The sequence below is a fragment of the Cyprinus carpio genome, chromosome A24 (assembly GCF_018340385.1).
Source record: "Cyprinus carpio isolate SPL01 chromosome A24, ASM1834038v1, whole genome shotgun sequence".
Taxonomy (NCBI): Eukaryota; Metazoa; Chordata; class Actinopteri; order Cypriniformes; family Cyprinidae; genus Cyprinus; species Cyprinus carpio.
Window position 1 is genome coordinate 12,935,853 of NC_056595.1, and position 24,749 is coordinate 12,960,601.

The 24,749-nt window shown below is 34.9% G+C and overlaps 1 protein-coding gene across 3 annotated transcripts in view; it reads left to right on the forward strand.

Moving 5' to 3' along the window:
* LOC109058539 (suppressor of cytokine signaling 6-like) overlaps positions 1–4,426 on the forward strand; it is a 5,077-nt gene extending 651 nt beyond the window's left edge. For all 3 annotated transcript variants that reach the window (XM_042714235.1, XM_042714236.1, XM_042714237.1), the window contains one exon: positions 917–4,426. In XM_042714235.1, the coding sequence (XP_042570169.1) occupies positions 1,041–2,618 (1,578 nt within the window). In that variant the 5' untranslated portion in view covers positions 917–1,040 and the 3' untranslated portion in view covers positions 2,619–4,426. The remainder of the gene's footprint in view (positions 1–916) is intronic.
* Positions 4,427–24,749: the final 20,323 nt, after the last annotated feature.

Sequence of the window (24,749 nt, forward strand, 5' to 3'; positions counted from 1 at the left end):
TTTTGTTTTTTTGTTGTTGTTGTTTTTGATGTTGTATTATCATATGCAAGCTAAAATGCATTCAAAGCTCTCTCTCTATCTCTCTCTCTATCTCTCTTCTATATATATATATATATATATATATATATATATATATATAATGTTGTGTAGGACGTAAATCGATCTGTTGATTTCATATCAACACATCATTTATAACCACCTGAGATTGGACCTCGTGTTGATTTGAGCATTGTAAAGTTCAAGTCAAACGATAAATATCAGATGTCAGATCTGACAGCTTTGTAATATTGTATATTACAGTTTAAACCTGTGTCACTGTTATATAATGTTACACGTTTGAAATGTAAACCTAAAGCCTACTTTAACTTAAAATATGTCTCAAAAGTAAATTTCAATGAGAAGTGTGAAACAGTTAAAGTATTAACTGTTTTTGTAAATATAAGCATTATGAATAAATGTAATTTGTGGAATTGGCTTTGTAAATTGGATCCATTAAAAACTAGATAATGATTATCAAGTTAAAGGTGTAGTTCACTTACAGATTAAAATAGTTCTTGATAATTTACTTTTACCAGTGTCATCCAAGATGTTCATGTCTTTCTTTCTTCAGTCACAAATAAATTAAGGTTTTTGAGGAAAACATTCCAGTATTTTTCTCAGTCTAATGGATTTCAATGGTGGCCAACGGGCTGAAGGTCTAAATTGCAGTTTCAGAGCAGTTTCAAAAGGCTCTACACTATCCGGGCCGAGGAATAAGGGTCTTATCTAGCGAAACGGCCAACCAGAAAAAATACTGACCGATATATCAGTCACAGATGACTTGAAGTGTAATCATAAATCAAAAAGAGTGTGAACACTGCATGTTTAGTTCTCATGTGTCTCGTTTTCATGATGTCTTTTATCTCACCTTTTGCAGATGACGAAGGCTTTGGCGTTCACATGATTGACATTGCCCAGTCACATGGCCAGACTCTGCGGTTAGCATCCTTCGGTCAGCAGATAGGACCGTCCCATGCCCTCACCTGACTGGGTGTACAAGGATGAAGAAGATCAGTCTGAAGACGATCAGAAAGTCACTTAACATAAAGGGCAAAGAAGATGGCGATTTCGTCATGCTCCAGCAGCCATCTTTAGCAGCCGAGTTCACCAAGGATGACTCTCTCTTCGGAGGCTGTTACACCAAAGGGCTGGTAGGTTGTGATCTTAATGGGGAGGATGAGAAGGGTCATAAGAACCGATCAAAAAGCGAGAGTCTTATGGGCACTCTAAAGAGGAGACTGTCTACCAAACAGAAATCAAAAGTCAAAGGAGGCTCCACCGCAGTAGGCTCTGGAGATGATGATGATACCTTCTCTTCTTCATCAGTCCCAATAAGCTTTAATGAAGTCAAAGCCCAGCGGCCCTTAAGGTCCTCGTCCCTCCGAAGCCATCATTACAGCCCTTCTCCATGGCCTTTCCGGCCAGTAGGCTCCGAAGAGGCTTGCATCAAGATGGAAGTGAAGGTTAAAGCTATGGTCCACTCCCCCAGTCCCAGTCCCTCCCTCAATGGCATCAGAAAGGAGTTCCATGAGATCCAATTAGAAGGTCTGTTCCAGGACCAGAGCGAGTCGTTGAAGGACATGGAGACTCAGAGTGGCAACTTGCATTTGAACATTGAGGATCACGTGCCTATTGGACTCACACCTCAGGACTACATCCAGTACACAATGCCTTTAAATGAGGGAATGTACACCGATTCATCCCAGTCCTTCTGCTTGGATGGTCCCTCGCCAATGGAAGTGGTCGATCAGGTCGAATCGAACTCATTGCACGTGGATCAGGGCCCGGATGACCATGATCTCATGCCATCGGACATCCTCATGGAGCAGGCGGTGAACGGACATCTTCCTGGTACTCCGGCGATTGTCCTTTCCAACTCCAGAGCCGACACACCTTTATTTTCTCCCACCCTGTCACCTCTTTCCAGCAACGGTATTTCAAGGACCCTCTCTGGTTTCAATGGTGCAGACTCTCATGTTGTCGAGAGAGTGAGGCACCACCTGAATTTTGACCCTAATTCCGCTCCCGGTGTTAGCAGGGTGTACGATTCTTTCCAAAGCAGCGGACCCATGGTTGTAACAAGCCTTACAGAGGAACTTAAAAAACTGGCAAAGCAGGGTTGGTACTGGGGACCTATAACTCGATGGGAGGCCGAGGAGAAGCTCATCAACCTTCAAGATGGCTCTTTTTTGGTGAGGGACAGTTCAGACGATCGCTATCTCCTCAGCCTGAGCTTTCGGTCGCAGGGAAAGACGCTTCACACCAGGATCGAACACTCGAATGGCAGATTCAGCTTTTACGAGCAGCCCGACGTAGAAGGTCACACTTCCATCGTAGATCTCATCGAGCACTCTATAAAAGACTCTGAAAACGGCGCGTTCTGTTACTCCAGATCCCGTCTGCCGGGGTCTGCCATGTACCCCGTTCGGCTGACCAATCCCGTGTCGCGGTTCATGCAAGTGCGTTCGCTGCAATATCTTTGCCGCTTTGTCATCCGACAGTACACACGGATAGATTTGATTCAGAAACTGCCTTTACCAAACAAAATGAAAGATTATTTGCAGGAGAAGCACTACTGAACAGACTGTAGTGGGATATGGGAGTAAATTGCACTTTTTGTTGAGTGGCGCGTTCTTAAAACAGTTTACATATATGGAGGTCAGGTGATCAGTTGCGTAGGTTGACTATCCGATCTTCCCACAGAAATATGCGGTAAATTTGTTGTTGCTCAGATTCAGTGTTTTACATTTTGCAGGTCTTTTCAGAGCAACGTGGTAAGTCCAGAAACCATTTAGAATTGGGATGCCATGCCTAATATACATATTCGTATTGATTATATATGTTTTGCAGTAATGCTAATACAAAGCTAGGATTTTGAAGATTGAATGTTGCATTAACGTGCTTCGTTCATCAATAGTTTTGCTGTAGTGTAAAGGTGTGATCACATTGGTGAAATTTTGGCAAAAAGCACAGCTATTTGAAGTCACTTTCAAACTGAGCAGCTTTCTGTTGGTCAGTTTGGCAAATATGATACGAAAATCTGAGTGAGGAAATCTTTTGCATCTTGTGTGAAATTCCCAGTCATGTGGATTACTATTGAAATGGGTTTTCGCCCATGAAAATTCGCACCTTTACAAGAAATGAGCTTTCTCTGGAAATATGATGTCAGCCTCGTTTTTGGCAGGTTTTGATAGTTTTCCTTCTACAAATCGGTACTTTTAATGAAACTTGCGAATATGCTGGATGACTGAGTTTTGGTGGAATACAGTTATCACGTCGAATGCATCAAAGTTCGACAGACAACTTTTTTATGAGAATAAGTATTTATTTAGGATTAATGCTTTACATTTATTAGAGGTTTACAGTAAAACGTTTATTCATCCGTTTGACTTTTTTAGATCTGTGCAACAACAAATTCGGTCAGTCTTGTATGAGAAGGCCACAAAGAGGACTGTGAATCACATCCAAAACAAATCTTATTGGAGAATACATGCAGAATTCCACAAATCTGTGATGTCATACTAAAAGGGAGCAGGGAGAGAACAAAAGATGTTTTGTTTTGTATTTATTTTATATAGTGTGGTTCATACAGTATTCTGTTCTGTTTAAATCATTTTTGGCTCATGTACATTAAGCAAAGGTTTATTATAGTTCGTCTTATTTGTTTTGTTAAACATCATTTTAAGTATTTTCATATTCTAGTACTGGAATGATTGGAATTGGTGACAACCTACCCAAACTTAAAAGCACAGCTTTATAGAGACATTTCACTTGTTTATACTTGAACCATAAGCAAACCTTTAATTAATCTGCAAATTTCTCAATTATGCATTCTCGAGTGAATATGGGAGATTTTTTTTGCCCTTTGCCGAATGACAGAAGGCTTTCCTCACCCTCTGTCCTCCAAAGTAGCAGCATGTCAGCCTGTCAATATTTCATAAACTCTTGCTTCAAGCCAAAAATGTTGAATTCAGACATTTGAGAAGTTATACACTGTTGTGCATTTAGTTTTTCCCACGCCACCCATCCTCTTTCCAGGAACCTGAAAGGGAATTATCTGTTGCTTTTGTTTTCTTTAATGAGGGCTTTAATAGGGCTTCAGATAGGAACAATTGTCAGTCATTGGATGCTCTTCTTTTGTAAGAGTTAGTGGTTTTTGTGCATTGCTTAAATGATGCTGGGATAAATATGACATTAAATGGTTTAGCTCATGCGCTCTCATGAGTCGGCGCTGCTTTGCTTTGGACTCCGTTGGGATAATCAGCAAACAGGGGAGCTTATAAATGTCTCTTTAGCTGGCATATTGAATGTGTGGGAATCAGAGCCAGAACTTTCTATTTGCGGTTTCACACCACACATGGTCTAAGGCTTTTAAGGGCCTTTTTTTTTTTAAAAAAAAAGTGCCAACTGGTGTTCACAGAAACCAGTGAACAATGCCGCGGAAAATATTCATGAGGCACCTTAAGGAGACTTTGAAGGTTAGCTGTCAAACAAACAATCTGCCATCTTTAGTGGAAACACAACCCATAGGGTTCATTCCGTCAGTGAAAAATGTTTTCTTTTTTATACATAATGCGTATAAGGGAACAGTTTGAGATGAAAATTGCTCCTTAACACACCTGGAAACTTATTTTAAATGCTGTATCTATGTGTGTTTTGGTAAATTAATTGTTTTTTGCTGTATTTGAACGGGCAAAGTTGCCATTTTCCAATTAAATGAAGGGTTTTCGTTTCTGAATGAGTTGTTGGATGTGAGAATCACCTAAATTGTGTGTGTTTGAGTAGTGTGAGGGTTGTGGTTGAGTAAGCAACAAAAAGAGGAATGTTTTCAGAAAGGCACAGAATTTTCAATTCGTTGAACATGCGTTTACCAGAATGTGGAAGTCAACTAATGCAAAATATAAATGTGAACTGAAGTGTTTGACTGCAGTGTTTCCTTTTGTTTTTTTTTTTATTCCCAAATGTGTGGCATAATTGGAAAAAACACTGAAAATGTTCAGTGCGTGTGAGCATGTGTTTAGAAAAGAACAAAGTTGCAACAAAGTTGCCGGGACTCCATCATGTTCAATATCATTTTCATGACCTTGTATGTATGTCGTTAGGTATCGCTTGTTGGGATTGCTGAAGTATTTTGAACCGATGACAGTTGAGCACTTGACAAGCTTCACTGAAATATCTATTTTTCTGATTCATGTTCTGTTGTCCTTGTGCTGCGAATGAAGGTGAATGTTTACATGATGTATTTAGTACAGATTAGTTTCTCTCCGTTTATATCTCTTAAACATCTTGGTACAATTTTACAACATATCTCTTTAATGTGTCATACACATTCGTGCTGCTTTACGATTATGATTGCCTTTTTAATTACAAGGTGGGGGAGATAGAATGTCACCTAGATATAGGCCTATGTATATTTACAATGACTTTGGTATACTCCTCCTGAGAAAGTCAGATGCAAAAATTGTAGTCAACGTTTTTAGTTAATGATAATAATGCTCTGAATTCAGTCCTTTGTTTGTCCAAAAGGGTCTGCTCACTCCAGTTTACATGGTCAGTTTTCCAAAGTGTTTTCTTGCACATTTGGACACAGTTAAACATTTTTGTATCTGCTGGTATAAATTATGAATAAAAAATTATCCAAAGCTTTGTTCTGTGCTATCTGTCTTTCATTCATTCTTAAGATATGAATATTAATTAACTTATTCAGATATTTTTGTAGACATTGAATTATGTAGGTATTTATTTGGATACTGATGTAGATATTTAGACACTTGGATATTTGTCTTTCTTTAGATTATTAAATTAATTTGTGCATTTCGTATATTTGTGTCGATATTTTGTATTTAGATATTTATGTAGATATTTATATATGTTGATATTTAGATTGTTTTTATTATTTTTATAATTCTCTTTTTTATAATAATTTTTTATATAATTCTCAGTATTATATAATAATACCCCCCCCCCCAACTTTTGTCAGACATATAGTGTTTGAGGTGTATTTGTACAGTTTGAGTTCCTGATGACAAAAATATAGAATATGCTTGCAGTTCTTGTCTTTTGGCTCGTAAGGAACAGACAAATATTTCTTCGTTCTCTGAGTGCAAGATGTTTTATTCATGGTAAGGTGGTGATAAGTTGTCACACTAGGATGCCCCCCTTATAAAATAGCACGTCCTTTTAAATGTGCTGAACTGAGTGAGCCAAACTTTCTGTGTGAAAAGAAGAGGTTTGTTTTGATATGCAGCGATATTCAGTTCTGTTTCGGGATATAATTGGTGCTATGGATCCATCATGTTGTTTTTAAAGCCTGTTATCCACCCATTGTTTAGGTAAGAACTTCTTCCACGCTGTTTAATACATATTTCACTGTTGGGTCAATTTTTGTCCCTATAGTTCAAAAACTGATTTAACTAAACTTCATTATGCTGTTGAGAAGCCCAAATTAAATTTAAATAGCTCCCTAGATTTGCTAGTGTTAAGTCAGTTTCAGTTCGAGAGAAATTGCTGTTCAGTTTGTTTTTTACAGGGAGTGTTTCTTTCTCTTGTAAGTCATCAATCAAATGTCTTATTTCTAAGATTTATGACTTAGCCTTGCCATCTGGTCCTCTGCATGAAGTACCATTTGTCAGTGAATGATGAAGACAACTCAAATTACCCAATGAACATAGCTATGGCTTTGTAGCAGTAATGTAATGTTGTAGCAGAAGGACTGTGGGTCTGTAGCATAATTATGAGACCCAAAGTGCCTGCTGGCACCAGATGTTTTTATTTGTGGGGTACTAAAGGTTCGTGTTTGAGAGCAGTCTGTGATCCAGTGCCAAAGGTCTAATCACCGCTGAAGCTAAGGGTAACCTGCACTCATGACTTATTTACTGATCATAATTAATTAATCAATTAATGGCTTGTACATTTTTGCTTTGGTGACAATAAGGTGGATCTGGGTTATTGCCAGGTTGTTTATGGTTTAATGTTTAATTTTGTTTCTGAGACTATTTTTATTGTATTTGATGTTTTTTAATGGATATGGGAATTACAGTTGTTTTACAATTATGATGTTTATAATTATTATTACTATAAGTAAATTCAAAATTTAATCAATGATTTCAAATGCTTCGAATTAAATCAATGATTTCAAATGCTACAAGTAAATTTAGGCATAAAAAAATAAATAAAATGGGTTTTGAAAAAATGGGAAAAAAATCATTTTGAGACATTCTTGTTGCATTTAACACACAAAATGGTGTAATATTTACTTTGATACAAATTTCATTTAGAAATTGCTAGTGATTTTCACAAATAATTACAAAGATATAGCAAGTGCACACTGAACACATTAAATGTGAAATTTTGAAGTAAAAACATTTTAATATTTTTTTTGTAAAAAATAGTCCAATAATCTGTTTTATTTACAAACACAATAATTTTGTATAGTGAGTGTAAATAAGAGTATTACTGTAATTCAATGTTTTAAAGATTAGCCTCAAGTGAGCATTAGATGTGAAGGTATCTAAATGTAAAAATATGAAAAATGAGCATGATCAATTAAATTATTTGAATTTAATTTACAATATTTTCAGATACACTGAAACATATTTGGCATAGAAACAATCTTACTTCACTAGGAAATTGCTAGTAAAGTTCATGGATAATTGCACAGCAAGTTACACTGTATGAAATATGACATTTTGAAACAGAAATAGTATTTTCTTATAAAAACATACTCCAATAATATTTTACAAAAAAAAAAAAAAAAAAAAAAAAAAAAAAAAAAATCTGTTAGCAATTAATTGATATGAAACCAATGAATTCTGATGATTAGGATATAAATTGCATAAAAATGACATTTACATAAAATATCAACATTAGATGTTGTCTCATTTTGAACGCTTCATAACAATATTTTAGGAAGAATTTTGTGAAAGACCAAAAAGAAATTACATTTCATGAAAACAAACAAACAAAAAAACCCTTCTGTTCTTGCAAAAGTTGGCTCCACAATCCTAAACCATTGCTGGGTATTCTGAGTTGTTTTTAGCATACAGCAATACAGTTGCTAGGAGGTTCTGAGTGGTTGCTAGGTGATTGCTTATCAAAAGAGCCCAAACTCAGGTCTCTAGATTTTGGTTTCTTCTTATTTCAGCTGTTTTTTTGGACATGCAATGAAAGTCAGTGGGGTCCAAAACAGCACTGGACCCTATAACTATAACTGTATGGATAACATGAATTCTAAATATCTTATTTTGTGTTCCACAGAAGAAAGAAAAGCGTGCAGGTTTGGAACGGCATGACGGTGAGTAAATGCTGACAGAATTTTCATTTTTGGGTAAACTAACCATTAAATAATGAGACATAGACACTAATAAACTAAAGTCAGTTGTCATTCAAGCTGGAATCCTGCCAAACAGAGTTGCAGAATATGGCCTTTATTGCACCAACAGTCACATCTGGGACAACAGGTGACAAAGAATAAAGAGAGAGTGAGAGAGAGGCTCCAGCAGTGTTATGGTGACAATATTCTCTTCTCCCAGCGATCCGTGGATCCTCATGTGGCAAAGAGAACAGGTGGTGCCCATCAGGAAGTGGTTGGGGAGAACTCTCTGTAGCTGTACTTCAAGGAAGAGCACCCCACTATTGGTCCTTTAGAATCTGAGCCATACTGTTAGAAGAGAAATATAAAATCCTAGCAGGTGTTCCTTTGTCAGGTTAGTCTCTGATATATAGTCTCAGGAGCAGGTATCTTTGGCATGTGTTCCCTTTTCTCCAATCCAAAGAGTTTCTTTCTCAGCACACCACTGATGGAAGCCTCATGGAAGCCTGTTCTGATTGTGTGATCACTCGCAATCTATGAAATAACATGTTGCACCAGAAATGTGCTAACAGTTTACATAAAAGTATCCACCGTGTGAATATTATGGCTAATACAGTTAATTAATGCGAACAGTTAGTAATTATGTCTAATATTAATTATGCATTGGAGGGAAAGTTTACCGGCAAATTAACTCTGTCATCATTTTCTTACTCTCATGTTGTTCCAAACCAGTATGGCTTTTTCTTTCTTTTTTTTCCCAATTGGTTTCTTTTTTTTTCTGCTCATTTATTGTAATTGCATGGGAAAAGGGTGACCAGTATTTTCCAAATCTTTGTCCTTGTTAAAAATATTTTTAAAAGTATGTTATATAAATTATGCTTAAAATCTATTTTTAAACAATTATAATTTGCAGATAATGCAATACTGGTTAAATTAAAGGCCACTTAAGTGTACTTAATAAGCATACACATTCATTATTATATTTTTTTATCCACTTAATTACACTTTGTAACAATATGCACTTTGTAATAGTCATTTAAAATCATTGTTTAAATAATATTTTAGAATTTTAAATAAGAACTTATTTTAATGTATTTATTTTAATGTTTTGGCTAATGTAATGGAGCTTTTGTATGTTAATTTTAATTTTTATTTTTTGTTTTATTTAATATTACATTTAAAGTTAATATATGTAACATTTTCTAAATAGCAATTTCATCATCAAATATGTAATTGCATATACATATATATATAAATATTTTAGATTTTAGTTTATCATAAGTGCTTGTCAGTATAGGCAGCACACTTCATTTCAAAGATAATAATATTTCAAAGACAAATAATTATTAGGGCTGTCAAATGATTAATCATGATTAATCACATCCAAAATAAAAGTTTTTGTTTACATAATATGTGTCTATACTGTGTATATTTATTATGTATATATAAATACAAACACATGCATGTATATATTAAGGAAAAATATGTTTATATATTAAATATATTTATATATAATATCAAATATATGAATATAAATATATAAAGTTTATACATGTAAATATTTTCTAAATATATGTCGATGTGTGTGTGTGTATTTTATATATACATAATAAATATACCCTGTACACATACATATATTATGTAAACAAAACTTTTTATTTTGGATGTGATTAATCGTGATTAATCATTTGACAGCCCTTAGGCAGCACACTTCATTTCAAAGATAATTATATTTCAAGTTAAGATTGTTTATGAAGTTATATGTAATTTAGCTAATTGCATTTAATATACATTTAAACTAAAATACATTTTCATTTAATAGCAGTTAATGTGCAATGTGACCAAAAACACTTACTGTAAGTATATTTTTTAAAAGTATATTATTATTCTTTTTCACAGTGGCATGCAGGTTTGAAACAACATGAGGGTGAATAAATTAAGACAGAATTTTCATTTTTGGGTGAACGGTCCATTTAAGAGCATGTTCTTCATTTTTATTCTTTACATATAATAATATATTTTTAATCTTTTCATATAATGATTCTCTAACTTCAATAAATAAATTATTTCTGTTTGTTTTTGAGGGTTTTTTTTTATATTATTTAAATTTGTCATCATAGCACTAAATAAAATCTCATTTAAATGCATAATTTATGCCAACACTACCAGAAATATTCTGATATAAGGTGTCAGTTTAATTGCAATGCCTGTTTATCCTTCACAGTTTGTCATAAACTGTTTTGTGTCTCCACCAATCCATTGTCAGCATGCCACATAGTACTTAACCTACAAAGCCTTCACACCACAAAGTGTGTGTGAATCCTCTAGGCAGTGTTTCTCTGTATTACCTTTCTGCATCATTTCTGCTGTCTCCACTGGCGTTTACATGATCCGCAAATCTCTCAATCTACACAAGCCACCAGCAGTGCAGCTCTGATTAATGATGCTCTGAACCAGCAGACATTGCAGGGTGTTGCCCTGTTTAGCATGCCGTACGTTTGCCTGTTTACTGTTCTAAAGGTGGCTTGCTTTTTCTTGGTTTCTTTCAGCATGCTGTCATGTACAGCAAATGTTGATGGACTATTAATGGCACAGATATTTAGCCTGATTCAAGCCATGTGCATGTTAATTCTGAAATCATGTTTGTAAAAAATTTCAACTCTGAGAAAGGGCTTGATTTTATGTGTATCTACCATTGACATCTGTGTAAATGATATGTTTTGCTTTGCTCTGTTTTGAGTATATCTAAAAAGTCAGGAAGAGACGCGCGGCTGAGTCTTAAAAAGGAAAAACCCTACCTGTGTTTTTAAAGGAGAGCTTTGGATGACACATCTAAAGGGGGAGAGGAGGAGCTAGCTTTGCTTTTAAACTCTTTTTCTACCTAAGGAAAATCCCTTGATATGGATATTTTAGAGCAAAAATAATAATCAGTGCATGTCTTAGACTAGAGATTACATATAGACGAAGCACCAATTAAAATGCATGACACTGTTGTTTATCATACAATGATGAACAACATAAATATGCTGACCAGGATGAAGGATTGCAGAATTTAAATCGTTCCTGTAGATTTTTTATTTTTTTTTCATGGTGCTAACATTGGCAAGGTCATGGGTTCGATTCCCAGAGAAAGCAAGAATGTAAAAAATGTGCACCTTGAATATAATGTAAGTCGCTTTGGATATATGTTACCAAATATGTATACAACAAAAGTAATACTTTCTCAGCAAAGTAGAATATTACTAAAAATATTCACCATGCATAAGTGCTAAAACATGACTGCAAATATCCTAAATCAAAACTATAATGAGAAAATTCAAGTTTCTTCTGTAATCTTGGCAAACATTTATGTATTTCTGGCTCAATCTCAACAAAACAATAAAGTTCCAAGTGCATAATAATGCCTAATTTGTGATCTGTAAGTACTAAAAATCAATGACATTTCACACTACAGAATTAAATATAAGAAATGGACAGTTAAAAAAAATTCTCAACCCCCATGTTATAGCAAACCAGAGCTTTCAAGCTTCAATGAAAAGCTCCATGGAAGTTTAAAAGGTCAAAATTTGAGTTATTCACTGATAATTGTTCTTCCAATGGAATTTTATCCTCTGTGAATAAATCACTGAGTGGAACTCCAATGCAATCCCTCAAGAGGGACAGTTACTCAAAGTTGAGTAAATTAGTAAAGGTGAGTAAATGATTTTGATATTGGGGTTCAGGGATTCTGTAACAAAAAAAAGTGTTTTTAGTATAATAATTTTTCTTTGAGAAATATAAGCAGAAATGTAAATCGATAAATATAAGCATATATACACATTAATTTAATCAAAAGTGACAGACAGTATAAATGCTGTTCTTTTGAATATTTATTATATGCGTGTACACACACAGACAGACGTATATATATATCTATATATATATATATATATATATATATATATATATATATATATATATATATATATATATAGTGTGTGTGATGTAATATGTGTGTGTGTGTTTGCATTAATTTAATCAAAAGTGACATTAACAGGAAAGTGTCCGTGCCAATGTTGTGTTAAACAGGGTTGTTGTGTATTGCTTACAAAAAAAACATAAAAAGAACATGGCAAATAAACATTTAGAGTAAGATGTGTTTTTGCAAGCTATATTTTAAATGTTTCACCCTGTGAAAAAAGCAGGCGGTTTGCTGTTATGAACAAATGTGAACCGATGAGAACATCATGCAACTGGTTTTGTGTGAGCCATTTTACTCCTAAACATCTCTCCTCTGGGTCTTTTCACCACAGCAAACTGCAGCAAAACGGTCAATTATTAGTTGTGTCTCTCATCTTTTACCTTGACCTGTAATAGATTGCTGAGTCCCAAACCTCTCTGATCTCTCTAGCAGTACAGAGAAGAAAAGATTCCTTTTTCTACTGTGTATTTTCCCCTTGATCAGTTGTTTAAGTGCATTTATATGTTTTTCTGCCGTTTCTCTCACACAGCATAAGCTTTGCTATTAAATTGTCTTCCCATTAGGGCTGTGAAGCTACCAAGCACTGTTCCACAGCATAGTGACTCTGCTTAGGTTGTCCTAGATCTGTCCATTTACTTCCCTCTTAAAACAAATAGATGAGTTTAGGAAGTTCTGCTTCCTTAAATATACAATACCTCAACACGTGGGTTTCATTATGCAACATATGCATGAAGAATGATTTTTTCCATCCATTATGCATGCGGTTTTTTTATTGGTGTCCCTGGCCTTGTATTATACTTTTCCCACAATTGTTTTCAGTTTGTAAATAATGTAATGCAGCCTTGATGAAGAGGAGTAGCCATAAGCTATGCAATAATAATGAACTTTGGGAGCAGGCTTGTGCAGAACTGAAATAATTCTGTTTGAGGATGACTGTTAAATATCTACAGCTGTCGAATTACATCTACAGGGAGTCTGTTAGATAAAAGAATGCATGTGATTTATTTATTTCACAAACTGTCAGCTGTTCTGAGTTACTCTTGATGCTTCAACTTTATTTTGAGAAGAAAGGAAACAAGATAATGGGGGGTATGTAACCATTTTTGTGTGCTGATGTTACATTACCAGCATTTATCTGAATCATTAATCTCTCTGGCAAAAAAAAAATTATGAGTTTCATTTTAAAAATTGATAAATGAATTTTCAAAAATTGTTTATTTTTTTAACTTTGAAATTTGCTTTTAAAAAATGAGGATTCATGAGTTATGCAAGACATTTCATTTACCAATTTCTGTTTGCAGGGTCAAAATGAGACAATCGTGATGCTGTTTTTTGGAGAAAAAAAGACTTTGCCCTAAACAGAGACCTCTGGCTGTTATCATCGACTCTTAAGTAACACGCTGACTGCTATCAACTATAACCCAAACCTGAGCTGAGCTGACATAGTCTTTAGTCTAACTTTTGATGTTGAAGTTCCTTTGTGTTTTGATTGACAGTGATTATGAGCTGTGAAACAGGAGTCTCTTATGCCACACATGTGGGTGTTTCTTTAACTATGAGACTGATTTATGAAATACATGAAAATCCTGGATTCTGGAAGTTTCAAGAACTGTATGTTCATCAATAAAACAGTAATCATTGTTAATAAAAATTAAAAAGAAACATTCAGTTTACACCTTGATTTTGTTTAAGCATTTTAATTAATTTCAATATAACAAATTAACTAATTTAATAACTAAATAACTAATTTAAATAGTCAATTAAAGTAATTTAAATAAATAATTCCAATGATAAATTAAATAAATGATATAAATAAATCAGTTAACTTAATATAAATTCAAAATGACTTAAATGTAATGATTTTAAATCATCCTGCATTATATATATATATATATATATATATATATATATATATATATATATATATATATATATATATATATATATATATATATATATAATGCAGGATGATTTATAAATCAGAATGCTAATTCTTTGAGACTAAAGCTTATATATATATATATATATATATATATATATATATATATATATGATACTATATATATATATATATATAGGCTTTAGTCTCAAAGAATTAGCATTCTGTCTAACTACTCTGGAGTCTACTGTCATATTTTTTTAGCCTCCTTCAGTTGTTTATTTCTATTTTCTTTTTTTCATTTCTTTTTTTTTTTTTGCAGCTGAAACTAACCATGCTGTAGGGAGAAGGGAAAGAGTGAATGCTTAGACTTCCTGTCAGACATACTTTTTCTTTTCTGCTTGACAAACATGGTTTTACAATGCAAAATATGCAATATGTGCAGCATTTGGATCCATGAATCACTATGCAGGAGAACTGTCATCTCGCGCTATGAGCGCTCGCAACCGCTCCGTGGAAAAGACAGAGAGAAATAGATGTAAAGAGAAATAGAAAAAGAAAAGGAGAGAGAATGGAAATCTGGAGCAGGCGTAGGTGGAGTTTAGAGGAATAAATAATTCAGCATTGTGCTGATAGATGGTGTATTTCTACAGTTACAGTGAAAAGGTAGCGAAAGAAACAAACAATGATTTTCATATAAGAACTAAAATGATCGGCTTTTAGAAATCAATGAACAGGGGTTTCAAGAAGCAAACGTTTCAATGGCCATTCAAATCTCTTTGAACCGACGAGAGCTGAGATTTTGAAGAATGACATGAAAATGGTATGAATAAAGTTAACTGAAAGGTAAAATAAGGTCATGAGTTGCAATTGCAAAATGGCCACAGTGACTCACCTGCCTTCTCTAAAATGCTCAAGTGAAGCACAAAAGTGCTTTTGAAAAAATTATGAAAATTGATTTCAGTCTTTGGATGGTTTTTGACAAAAAAAAAATGTGCAATCATTTTCTATGCAGCACTTTCTTTTCATTCAAGAGTTGCATTCTTCTCGGTAAGTGCTGCAGGATAATGTTCATTTCCACTTAGTGGCTTGGCAGGTCAGAAAGCATTGATACCAATGGAGGGAGTATAGAAGTATTGTACTCATGTCATTTAGATCTGTTCAGTGGCTGATTACATTATAGCCGGATGTGATGGGCTAATCTTACATTGTCCTTTGCCCACTGCACCTCAATAACAATGTAGCATTTGTTCATGTGCCTGCCTGCTGCTATTTGTCTCCATTTAATTAAAAACAATTTTATAGCTAAAATATCTCTATTTTTTGAATATTTTGAATAGAATTTTAACCATAATTTTATTATAAAGTGATTGCTTTAAAAGATGCCTTCATCCAAAAACAACACTGAAAAAAATGTTGTTGAAACCTTTTTAAGCAATTAAAGTAAAATTCTTTCATAATTTACTCACTCTCAAGTTGTTACAAACCTGTATGAACACACACACACTGAAAAACTAAAATACTATTTTCTTGTAATCTTTTATTTACAATTTCGAAAATTCATTTTTTTTACAGTAAAGTAGACAACATTAACAAAAATTTACAGGCAGAAAAAGTCCATTATCTATTGCCAATATGTCTTAAGCACAGTTCACATAAAAGTCACTTTCAAACCAAGCAGCTTTCTATTGGTCATTGAAAGAACTTTTTATTTTCTTTGTGTGAAGAACTACGAACCTTTTGTGGAATGGAAAGGGTCCTTGGACGTTAAAGGTTCTTTGAGGAACTATAGATGCCAATAAAAATTCTTTATTTTTGAGAGTATATATTGCAAATGTATTTATTATTGAAATCACTGAATTTTGCCTGTGAAAACTGGCCAAACAATGGTAAATGTGACTGTACCATAATGCTTTCTAAACTGTATATCCAATCTTAATTTTGGAGCTCATATACAGTAGTACACCATGGTGAAAGGTATTGTATTAGATGTAAACAAAACTGGAGAGTTGTTTCTTGGTTGCCCCTGTGCAGACAGAGATATATGTGTGCTTTATTGCATGCTGGTAACATCAGCAGTCAATGCAATTGTACCTAAGAACTTTGCTCACTGTAATAACCAAAAAGGTATATAAGACAATCTGTTAACACTCCCATTTATCTCAATGGCATTTGTAACTAATCACTCTGAAGCCTCATGAAAATATTTTCAATGGCTGATGGCACCATGACAACACTCATAGTCCTAAATCCTTTACTAAAACCATAAACATTGCCTATTTCCCCACAAAGATTTTATTTGTATACTGGGGGAAGTTGGAAATCAAACATAGATTATATAACAAAGACAAATACTATTAGTTTTGAGTACTTCAAAATTTCATGTTTAATTCAATATGTTACTTAGTTTTTTAGAAATTTACAATTGAGTGACTTTTTTTTTTTTTTTTTTTTTTAAGTGTAGTTATAGCATCTACCAGCAGGGACAAGTCTAATTAAATTAAAAATTAAATAGTTCACCCAAGGATGAAAATTACCAGAAAATGTACTCACCCACAGGCTATCCAAGATGTAGATGAGTTTGTTTCTTCATTGGAACAGATTTGTAGAAATTTAGGATTACATCATTTGCTCACCAATGGATCCTCTGCAGTGAATGGGTGCCGTCAGAATGAGAGTCCAAACAGCTGATAAAACATCACTTGTAATCCACAGATGCCAGTCAATAGAGTAACATCTGTGTGAAAAGTGAAAAGCTGTGTATTTGTGTTTGTAATAAACAAATATGTCAATAACTTCAAACTGTGGCTCCTGGCTAAAATACTAACCATCTATCCATAATATTGCTTTCTCAAGTGATGTAGTGTAATTTCCCCAAATCTCTTCTGATGAAGAAACAAACTCATCTACTCATCTTGGATGGCCAAAGGGTGAGTAAATTTTAAGCAAATGTAAAAAAAATTGATACTATTCCTTTAATATGAGCAGGCATAAAATATCTCAAAAACTTATTTGGCTCCTTTACTTTAAAATATATGAATCTACTTTGGGAATGCACTTATACCCAAAGCAACTTATCCTTAGACATACTGTCATGTTACATGCTGTTATTTTACCAACACAACCATATTCTGTCATGCGTCCCTAAGAGTTCTTACACATGTTCCCATAGGAGTACATGATATCGAAGGAATTTTGGTCTGAGAAAAAAAAAAAAAAAAAAAACTGACCCACTGACTTTGCTTAAAAAACGAATCCTTATTCATTTATTATAGATTCCTACACAAATCACTTTCTTGCAAGCCCCATAGGAATCCAGCTCTCCTGCCATACTGCCAGGGCAAAAAAAAAAAAAAAGTTTATTTATTTTTTTATTTTTTTTATACCGCACTTGCATGCATAAATATTCAAATAAATAAATGAATAAATAAATACATACAAGTCCAAGTAGAGAACTAGCAAACAAAAGTAAACAGTTTCCCCAAATGCAGCCCAACTTTTGCTTAAAAATTCTCACTCAGCTGGTATTATGGTTTCTTGTTCACTTGAGCTGGTGTCAGAAACTCGACTTGCCTCCCCTTTGTTAATCTGCAGTAAACAACACTGTGTCTGGGGAGTTTGCATTGCGTGGGGACATATTTTTACTCAAAAAAAAAAGTAAAAGAGAGAAAGAAAGCAGGGGGAGAGAGTAAGGGAGAGCATGATTAAATAAGATGCCTCTCACACTCTACAGTGTGCACAATGATAAAAGCACTTATGACATCCTGTTGACAGGTTAAACCCGCAAATCCAGTTAATTGACATTGCCTCAGATTCATGTTGCCGTATCAGAGATTTTGTGAGTTTCATATCGTTAGCATGCATGTATCTTATTCCCTGGAGTGAGGTCTTGCATATAGCAATGTTGCCAGCTAAACCTCCTTCTCTTCTAATAGCATGAGTAATCACTCAGACCTTGTGTAATTCATTTGTTCACATTGTTATGTTGAGTGATTACATGCTTTTCATTCCACTTCAGATGTGGTGGCATCCCTGTGAGTTATACCTGTAGATGCTGAATTTTATGTTGTAAATATACTTGTTGTATAGAGGCCAGGATTAATGGTCAAACAGTTGTTCACTCAACTGAATGTTTTTTTTTTTCGTGTGAGTTATTAATTTTGATGCTGAATGAATGTTTTCAGTTTTATTGATCTTCACATTTAGTACCAAGGAAAAAAAGATTACTTAACACACATTTACAATAGTGGGGCATATTGTGACACTACAAATACTGGAATGCACAAAACCTGCAGGAAAAACATGCATTTGTTTAATTAGACTTTTAATTCAGAACCTTATTGTAACTGAGATACAAACTTCCCTGTGTGACAACTAGCCCCGGTCTGAGCATGTACATCTCATTAGTATCACATTATTAAAAATTCATGCAAAATCATGCATTGCACTGCAGCCGTTTTCTCACCTAATAAAATATATTTTATTCTGTCCATCACAGGTATGACAACCTGATATAATCTTTTTAGATTTTTCTCCTTTGAGGGATCAACTGAAATGCAGATGAGAAAGATCTGAAGTGGGAGAGTTTTTTTCTCTCCCAACTTCATATTGAAAGACTTTATACTTTACTGCCTTACACTTGTGTTCAAGTGCATGTTGCATTAAGAATGATGATTTATTTTGATTAATGTGCAACTCTATTTCTTAAAATTTAATTTAGATTTCAAAAGGGCTGTTAATTAACATGTCAATTTTATGTGATTATTTAAAAAAAAATACATATTATGTCATCTTAGAAAAAGTATGTGATTTTTCTTGCCAAATTAATGCATTTAATCATGCACTTTGACCCATTTATAAATCATAAGGATTTTTTGTTTTGTTTTGTTTTTTTCTAATTAAATTTACCTTGACACACAAATGGTGCTCATCGCATTAGCATACAAACACAAACACACACACACACACACACACACACACACACACACAAACAAGTCTGGATGTATACATATAAAAAATAAACGCTGAACAAAAATAGCGCACAAAATATTCTCCGTTTACTGTGAACTCATTAACAGGCTTGGATTCCTGTGGATGGTAGGTGATAGCCAGGCTCTTTGTTTTATTTTGCTATATTTATTCATGGCTTTACATATCTGCCACAATAATGTAATGCATTGAAATATGTCTGGGAGTTTTTATGAGCAAAAGTTTAAATATGCAATTAATTACAAGTAATAAATCCCTCATGTTGTGATCTGGGCATTTTGACCTGGAACAGAGTTTCTTTTTCTTTTTCAGCTTTTGAGTGAATATCGCCAAAATTATATACAAATAAGAATAGGCTCATAAACTCAGATCAGTGAAGCCTGCAATCAATCAAAATCAAAAGGCGGAGTGTGTGTAAGGCTGGGGAAGGCAAAAATGCCACTAAATCGGACAAAAATGCCCCTGCACAAACAAATTAAATCTATTACGTCTGTTGCTAAACAAGGTGAAAATTAATAGACAGTGTCAGAATCAGAATCAGAAAGAGCTTTAGTGTCGATTGTGGCATCAAATTAAAGGGGTCATATGATGCGATTTCAAATTTTCCTTTTTCTTTGGAGTGTTACAAGCTCTTGGTGAATAAAGATCTGTGAAGTTGCAAAGACTAAAGTCTCAAATCCAAAGAGATATTCTTTATAAAAGTTGAGACTCGTCCACGCCCCCCTGGAACGGCTCGTTCTAACACGCCCCCACATATCTACGTCAGTATGTGGGAAGATTTGCATAACGCCGCCCAGATGTTCACGCAAAGAAAGAAGGTGTACCTTTTATTCTTGTTGTAGTATTGTTCTTGCCGCCGCCATGTCGTATAGACACTGTGTGTTACACTGTGAAAGCGAATTTACTTTGTTTGGCCTTCCGAAAGAGGACGATATCTGCTTCGTCATGCCTGGAGCTGATCCGTGCTGGTCGCTGATGTAATACACTAACTTTGCACTGTGGATTGCTGAATCGGCTTTCACCATGGACGAAGCGGCGTCCAGCCTGGGGTCGTCACATGTGGTCGCTGTAAGACCAAAGTACGCTCCTTCATGGAATCCGCCTGCCGCACTGTTCTCAAGCCTCCCTCCTCTGCTCACTCAAGGCGGCCGCGGGTAACTCTAGGCCTCCGGCCTCTGCTCATTCAAGCCAGCTGCAGCTCACTCTAGACCGCGGCTCACTTTAGGCCTCCGGCCTCTGCTCACTTAAGGCATGTAACGTTGGTTTGTTGAGAAAGTGAAACTACTTTGTTTTTGCCTTCCAAAAGAAAACACGACTAGAAATCATGTTTAAATAACGTTTATAATGGGTTTTATGTTTTTGTCTTTTCGCACAACACTTCAAAATATGTTGAAACATTTCTGTCTCACGCTTGAGGCATTCGGCCAATCACAACACGCTGGATAGCTAGCTCTCTTTTCAGACAGCTGAGCCTTGTGAAAATCGAATTGTTTCAGAAGGCGGGGCATAGAGGAGAAACAATAATGTACAGTATGTGGAAAATATTGTGTTTTTTTTTTTTTTTTTACCTTAAACCGCATAAACATATTTCATTACACCCAATACACAAAATAATGTTCTTTTTAGCAGCATCATATGACCCCTTTAAGATCTGTTCATGTTGCACCGTATTTCTTTTTAGGCGTTTTTAAAGTGTTGCGCATTTTAACCAATCACACATAATTCTGTTGAGCTTAGGAATACAATGGCCAATCAGAGGCGTTCAGATGAGTCATCGCTGAAACTCATCAGTTTTGAGTGCCGTGCGTTCTCTGACTGAATTCCGCGAATTCTATCATCATAAACAACAAAGCACAGATGCACGTACAATGTAAGTAAGAGATTCATTTCACAGTGTATACAGCTTCAGTGATTTATAACGATAGGTTATTTATTTTTTTTTTTTTTTTTTTTTTTTTTTTTTTGAGAGTGCTTAAACTCGCCATAGATCAAAGTTGTTGATAATGTCACTTAGGCTATAATTTATTCGCTGTTTGAATAACCGTGGAAAGGAAACGTTATATAGCCTAATTATCCATTTCTAATGTTTTTATTAAATTGTAATCACGTTAAACACAAATTTAGTCCCATTAAACATATTTTATTAGTCTACATGACATCCACGTCTGGTTGTTGCCTAAAAGACGGGTTTATGATGTGTAATGCATTTGGCTGCTTTTAGCCTTACCCTGGAGTTGGTTCACCCTCCGCCTATGCCTGCTAATTAAAAGAAAACAAGTTGACAAAAATATTTAATCCAAAATATAACATGAGAGATTTACAAGCAAATTTTTAAAGCCTGGTCATTTTGAGCACAGCACAAGGGTAAATTAATTAACATATCATGTAATTAATTTGACTTTTTAATTCTTTAACAGTCCTAAATTTACCCCTAATCTATCTACTGCATTAGTTTGAAATTATACAGTTATATCACTTGCTAACCATCATGCTTCTTCATTGTACAGATGCTTCCTCTTCCTCATCCTCACCTATCCTTACACCTGGCCAGAATGTTGACTTTGAGCCTGTGAGAAATGTGTGCTGTCTGCTAATTAAATATGTGAGTATTTAAAACAACCACCAGCTGTAAATAGCATGACTGTCTGTCCCCAGGGAAGCTGCCAAGCTGTTCTCTTTCTCGCTTCTCACGAGTCACAAACAACAATTTCAAGGAGTCTCCCGTCTCTGTTACAGGGGAGCGGGTGTTATTTGTACAATCTGATTTTTTATGAGATGCAGAGAACACGGCGCTCGAAGGATACAAAGGTAGTATCCCAGAAGGCTGTGTGTGTGTACAGCTTTTAATTAACGAGGGCACCTTGCACCATTCTCAGCTGTTCTGTCGACATAGCTGAACTATGAAAATATGTCTTACTGCACTCACTAAATGTTTGGAAGTGTTTGGATTCATTCCGTTTCAACTAAGCCTGTTGCACTATACAATTAAAATGATGGATCATTTATATCACAATGATAATTTGTGGGGTAATTTTAATAATTTTAATAATGGTAATTTTAGATTACCTTTCAGATGTATTTAATTATAAAATCCTTTATAATTTATAATAACATTAAGCTTATTTCATATTTTCTCTAAACCTTCTTGGATATTAAGACTGCACCTGCAATTCTGGCCAAATTAAAGATACGTTGTGTGTGTGTGAATTTGCACGTTATAATGTAAGCATCATTAATGACCCACTGTGTTTAATTTAAAAAAGAAAAGAAAAAAAAGAAAAGAAAAAAAGAAAAAGATTTTTGTGATGTGAGAGTATGATTTAAAAAAATCTGAATGATTAGTAATTGTCTCTAATTGGCCTGTTTAGCTAAGCCATGATTAGTATTTTTATTTAGTTGAACTGTTTTGCTTGGTTTGTAGATTATATTTAATAGTTTACAGTTTAAGCACTAATATGTAGTTTAAGGTACCAAAAACATGTACCTTTTGAAAAGTTATCACCCTGTGACAGCTTTTATTTTCTGAGAGTGTTTGGTTACAATGAATACAGTAGCCCACGTCCTTGCCACAAAGTTTTGTCCCTCTCTCTCTTTCTCTTGTTTCTCTTGTTTCTAAAGAACCCAGACAAAGTTTACAAAAACACTAAGACTGAATAATCTTATTTGAATGCCATGTCCTTTTCACTACAGCAGTTAATCAAAGGACTACTTAAAAGTAATGTGTTATTTTTCAGAGTGAAAATACTTTCTTCCATCCCATTTTAGCTATTAGAAAACAATTTAATTTTCACCTACTATTCAAATGAAATCAGCATCAACAATTTTTGCATGGCACAGAAGAGCACAGATGTGGGATTAAAGACTTTTTGAGAAGACTCAGAGGTGGCAATAATGCATTTCATAATAACAATGTTATGAAAATAATGTTTTAAATATAAAGTTTTGAATATAGAAATATTAAACAATTTAAATGACTCAGTTTATACTTTAAAATAAAACTGAAACCACCAGTAGGTGGCAGCAAGTCATTGTCTTTGTCACTGAATCATTCATTCAATTGATTTGTTCAAATGGCTGATTCATTTAGGAACGAATCAATTGACTTCCTTTATGACTCACTAGATTTGTTCAAAAACACAGATTTATTCATAAACGATACAAAAACTGCAGTCAGCTTTCACGATTTGTGCTGTGAGGAGCAGCCAAGCGGCAACACCCTGCTCTCTCTCATGAAGCCAACACAGAATTGACTTAAACTGTAATTCGTCAGCTGGCCGCTAGAGGCTGGCTGCAAAAGGGAGTCAGTCCCATAGTCTCACCATGTTAAAATGCCCATCTTTACAGCAGAAAAAAAAACATGTTTACAGCCTGGTTCAAAAAAATGATTTTGGTCTATGTAGCTAATTTTGTCCTTCATGACAACTGTGAGGGGGGTGAATTTTTTTATAACTCATCCATTTAAATTATATTAAGCCTTAAAGTTCTGCATAATTAAGGGCGTGGCCACTTGAGTGACAGGTGAATTGCCGCTGCTGTCACTGCCGTCGAGCTACTGTAGGTGGGCATGGCTTCAGCAACCAGCTCCCACCTTTTTGCCTATTTTCGATTATCAGAAATGCTCTTCAGAAAACTACGGGTGATGTCATGGACACTACGTCCATGTTTTCACTTTTGTAGTCTTTTGAATGGATAAAATATAGAAATCACTTTAATTTCCAAATAAACCTAACCAGTTGGAAATGAAACTCGGTACCCCTGCTCCCCCCCGCCCCATATATATATATATATATATATATATATATATAGACAGCATTTCACAGAAGCGAGTACACCCCTCAGACTTTGTGCAAATATTTTATTATACTGTATCTTTTTATGTGACAACACTGAAGAAATTACACTTTGCTACAATGTAAAGTAGTGAGTGTACAGCTTTTATAACAGTGTTTGTTTGTTGTACTCTGTAAATATGTGTGTAAAATTTGCTGAATGTCTAAAACGCTGGCCACAAATGTAGTTCAACCCTAAGGGAAAATGTCCAAATTGGGCCCAAAATGTCTATATTTTGTGTGGCCACCATTATTTTCCAGCACTGCCTTAACTCTCATGGACATGGAGTTCACCAGAGCTTCACAGGTTGCCACTGGAGTCCTCTTCCACTCCTCCATGACAACATCACGGAGCTGGTGGATGTTATACACCTTGCGCTCCTCCACCTTCCATTTGAGGATGCCCCACAGATGCTCATTAGGGTTTAGGTCTGGAGACATGCTTGGCCAGTCCATCACCTTTACCCTCAGCTTCTTTAACAAGGCAGTGGTTGTCTTGGAGGTGTGTTTGGGGTCATTATCATGTTGGAATACTGCCCTGCGGCCCAGTCTCTGAAGGGAGGGGATCATGTCACAGTACATGTAGCTCCAGTGCCGGCAGCACTCATGCAGACCCAGACCATGGCACTTCCACCCCCATGCTTGACTGTAGGCAAGACACATTTGTCTTTTTACTCCTCATCTGGTTGCTGCCACACACGCTTGACACCATCTGAACCAAATAAGTTTATCTTTGTCTCA